Source organism: Loa loa, assembly GCF_000183805.2.
Source record: "Loa loa unplaced genomic scaffold supercont3.956, whole genome shotgun sequence".
NCBI lineage: Eukaryota > Metazoa > Nematoda > Chromadorea > Rhabditida > Onchocercidae > Loa > Loa loa.
In genome coordinates, this window is record NW_018109136.1 from 1 (window position 1) to 4,600 (window position 4,600).

Here is a 4,600-nt window from a genome sequence, read left to right on the forward strand (position 1 = left end):
AATAATAATAATAATAATAATAATAATAATAATAATAATAATAATAATAATAATAATAATAATAATAATAATAATAATAATAATAATAATAATAATAATAATAATAATAATAATAATAATAATAATAATAATAATAATAATAATAATAATAATAATAATAATAATAATAATAATAATAATAATAATAATAATAATAATAATGATAGGAATAACAATAATAATAATAATAATAATAATAATGACAATAATAATAATAATTTGTTTTGCTTAAAAATTATATTTACTATCATATTTGATTAAGGGCGAATTTTTATTGATTTTTAAGCAATATTATAAATTTAACTTTCTTCAAAGAAATTAAAATCTAAAAACAACCCGAATTACTTACATATCTTCCGCATAGTGGATTGTATTTTATATTTAATTTTAAAAATTTAATAAAAATTCAAGGAAGCACAACATGATTTTCCAATCCGTCGATCAACATCTGTATCATCGCTTGCACCATCCTTAGCACTACCTCAACATTATCGCCAAGCAGAGCGTATTATCGATACTACACCAATTTATCAACCAAAGATTTACAATTGGTATAATAATTCCTACAGTAAAGCACGATGGATTGTATGTTTCATTAATTTTCAATTCGTAAAATTTTTTTAAATTGAAATTACCCAAACAGCAGCAACTAAATTTGTTTCAAATTTTATAAAATATTTCAAAAACTTTCAAAAACTATAACATTCATACTTTTTTTTTTTTAATATCAATTATTAAACATATATATATATATTTATCTAATTTTATAAATGTCTGTTTATTATTTCATATTGAAATAAATGTTCCAGTTAAAATCTGTGCTTTTTTCTTTTCAAAATAAATATTAAGTTAATTAATTTAATTTAACTTAATTTAATTTTAGGATACTCATGAAACTATAGCAAAACCAGTTCGTACACCATCTTTTAAACCAATGCCGTATAGTTCCTATGTTCCATACTATACGTTTCAAACAAAGAGGATATTTTTCAATGAAGTTTGTTAATAAAAAAAAAAAAAAATACCTTTTCATTTCAAATTAACTTCAATTATTAATTTCGTTTTCAATAATTTATGATAAAGTTGATGAAATTTCAACTGTCCAATTATTATCTCTTGTTTAATTATTAAATTATTCAGATACTTTTTTTTTACTAAAAATATTAATTAAAATTAATATTTATAGCGAATGGAACCATTGAAATCATACATTGCTGGATCACAAAAGTATTTGGATAGATACGTATCAGCACGACTTAAAGCTGATGATTTTGCTCAGCAATATGCTTACACCTCGTATGATTGGAGATATCCTCAGGTATTAAAAATTTTGAATTCAAAATTAATTTTTGTATAAATTTTCTCTTTTATAATTTAAAAAGGTATCTGTGTAAATGTATTGATATTTTTACTTACTTACTCATTAATCTTAACTTAATTATCACAAATTAATCAATTATTCGTATATTTTGCTATTCATAAATTACGTTAATTACACGAGGATGTTTTTTTTTAATTTTTAATTTTTAGGATCATGCATTTAATCGACATTTTATGTATGGTGAAGGTGTATATATTCCTCATTCTTCACGTATACCACACTCCTATAATGATGCGCAAGCATTACGAAAACTTTATATCACAACGGGACGATTCCGCTTTGCATAAAGAATAATTTTGCTAAATTAATTATATTATCTTAGATTCAATTAAGCAATTAATATTGCATTGCATTTCCTAATATGCTATGATATGATTTGTTCATAAAAGTTTAAATCGATTATCAATAATAATTTTAATACAATTCCATGCTTTCTTTGCTTTAATTTGAGCAAATTTTTATCAACTATTAATAAACCAATGATAGTTGAAAAAAACAATAACAAAAAAAAAACAAAGAAATGTTGACTGTAGATGCGGAATGTGTAATTTAATGAAATTCTAAATTTTCCTCATAATAATACGGTTTTTCTTTTTCCTTTTTTTTATTTTTGGAAGGGGATTATACAATATTTTGTTCATTTGATAAGATTACGCGATGATAAAATACTGATCAATAATTTGCTTTGAATTATTTTTTTACACAGTGAAAGAAAAATGTGTTTAATGTGTAATTGAGAAATAAATAAATAATATTCAATGTAATTGAATTGTTTAATTTATGGTAGGATTTATTGCTCAAATTTAATCACTTATCATTTGAAAATATAATCGATCATAAGTATCTGTATGGAACAATGAATTAATATCATTAATTTAAATCTAATTTTTGAATTTCTAAATTTAAACTTCGATTCGTTGATTTAAATTAACATGAATCCAATCCAAAGACTTACAAATGCAGAAATATGTTCAAAATAGGTAAAAATAAATAATATTCACAACAAATATTTTACGTATTACGTGCTATAATAGAAATAATTCCGGAAATATTTTAATCATAACAGATATCATCAATTTAGCAACAAATAGTGATAGATTATTTAACAATAGTGATAAGTTTAAATAACTATATCACATAGAAATTTTACTATTAACCATTCAATTATAAATTTGTATAAATCATTTTTGGATTTCCATAATAATTACGAGTTTCAAAATTAAGCAAATACTAACAGTCCAAATACTGCTTTATACCATTCATTTATTCATTCATTCATTCACGTACAATCAATCAGTATTCACATGGAATGAAATAATTAACTTTCATTGTCGCCGATTTCCTTCAACCTGTGACAAAAATTGAGAGTTCTTTCTGCTTCTTTGGGTAGTACTACCTCAAACTTAGATAATTAAATCTTTATTCCTATGAATTGGTTAATACAGAAATGAATTCAACAATCACATAAGACAAATTCAATGATAATATCAATAAGAACAAAAGAGGAAATCATAGATCAAATGACGCTTGATATCGTCTAACCAACCGATCTGTTGAAATGCATCTTTCGAAATGATTTGGTGTTGAGGATCTTCTTCTTCCTGGAATAGTCGAGATTCTGACACAACTCTGAGGTAAAATCTATAATTACAATTACCGCCTTTAATAAAGCACATAAGCGCAATGGGCGCATAATATTAGCTTACATTGTACAGTATATCTACACATGCAATACATTACAGCTACAGTATTAAAGCAGTTATTGATTCGATTCATTGCTTCTCCTCACAAATTTCAGCGATATTCATAAATCATAGCTTTCAAGAAACAAAAATTAAAACTTCAAAATAAAATCCTGAAATCATTTTGATTTGATAAATGATCAATTTTATCATCGTCATGAAAATTTGTTGAAATATATAAAATTCTGATATACTTTAATATACTGCAAGTTTAAAACAAATATTTTCAAATAATTATCAAAAGTGTACTTTTTCTAGTGAACATTAATGTTAAGTGATTAAAATTTTACCAGTCATCATATAATTGAAATGATAAGGCGAATAAAATGAGTGAAATATTGATTGCTAAGATATTCATATAGCTTGAATGATTGGTGATGGAATTGTTTTGAAAAAATTTAAAAATCGATTGAAATTATTCAGTGAAAAAAGTTCAAAGATCAATTTAAAATTATTTTATGGAACAGAAAGGAGTAAAAAATTAGTAGGATTATCATTAGCAATGTTCAAAATTCAAAAATTTCAAATGCATCAATGTATCTGTCATATTTCAGGGAATAGGTTGAGTGGTTCAATTTGAAAATGATTAACTTTTTCCTGTGGCAAATGATAATTAACTATTGAATTTCCAATAATGTTAATTGGGAATATTTATGATGAAGCGTAAAAAAAAAAAATAAAAAAGTTGTTAACATACTTTTTGCAATTAACAACAAATACATTTTAAGATAACCATGCATTTTAATAATTTAATATGACACTATAAAATTTATTTAACGAATAACTTTTCAAAAATAATTTTTCCAAAAATTTTCAAAAGTTGGTAGAAATTGATAAATTTAAGAAAAAATTTTGCAAAGTAATTATCAAAATATTTTATGATACACTTTCAGAATATATCGCTGTTAAGTTAAATTAAATTAAAACGTGAACAATTATTTTCAAAAAAAAATTTCAATTTTTATTAGCAATATTGATCGTAACTTAAGAAAGAATGATAAAATTTACAAACATTATTGTATATCGCAATTTAATATATCGTACTGCAAATATTGCTTTTAATAAGCAAAAAAATCTTTTAGAGTTAACAAATTAAGTGTAAAATAAGTTTCACATTTTTTTTTCTTTAATACATAAGGTATTTAAATTAAAAATATAGTGCTAACTTTTCGATAGGAAAATAATCGAGAGCAAATAGCAATAACTTTTGATATTTTAAATTATCAACAAAAAATTTAATCCATTTTTTTTTCAGGAGATTAATTTCACAAAACAAAATATTCCTAATTCCTGATTTTTTTCTACCCAACCTTTTAATTTTTGGTTTTCTTTTATTTTATAATTCTTGGCCTTTTTCAAATATTTTAAGTTTGTGGTTTCCATTTTTTTTTTAGGTATAAATTCGCAGAAAACTAATTTGCTAAATATTTGTAGGACT

At 22.7% G+C, this 4,600-nt stretch overlaps 1 protein-coding gene across 1 annotated transcript; it reads left to right on the forward strand.

Annotated features, from left to right (window-relative positions):
• Nucleotides 1-450: 450 nt before the first annotated feature.
• On the forward strand, nucleotides 451-1,707 carry LOAG_11369 (hypothetical protein; the record flags this gene model as incomplete). The annotated part of the gene is made up of 4 exons (XM_003146890.1): nucleotides 451-624; nucleotides 923-1,036; nucleotides 1,226-1,357; nucleotides 1,570-1,707. Coding segments are annotated over 4 exons (558 nt in total), but the record flags the coding sequence as incomplete, so codon positions are not given.
• Nucleotides 1,708-4,600: the final 2,893 nt, after the last annotated feature.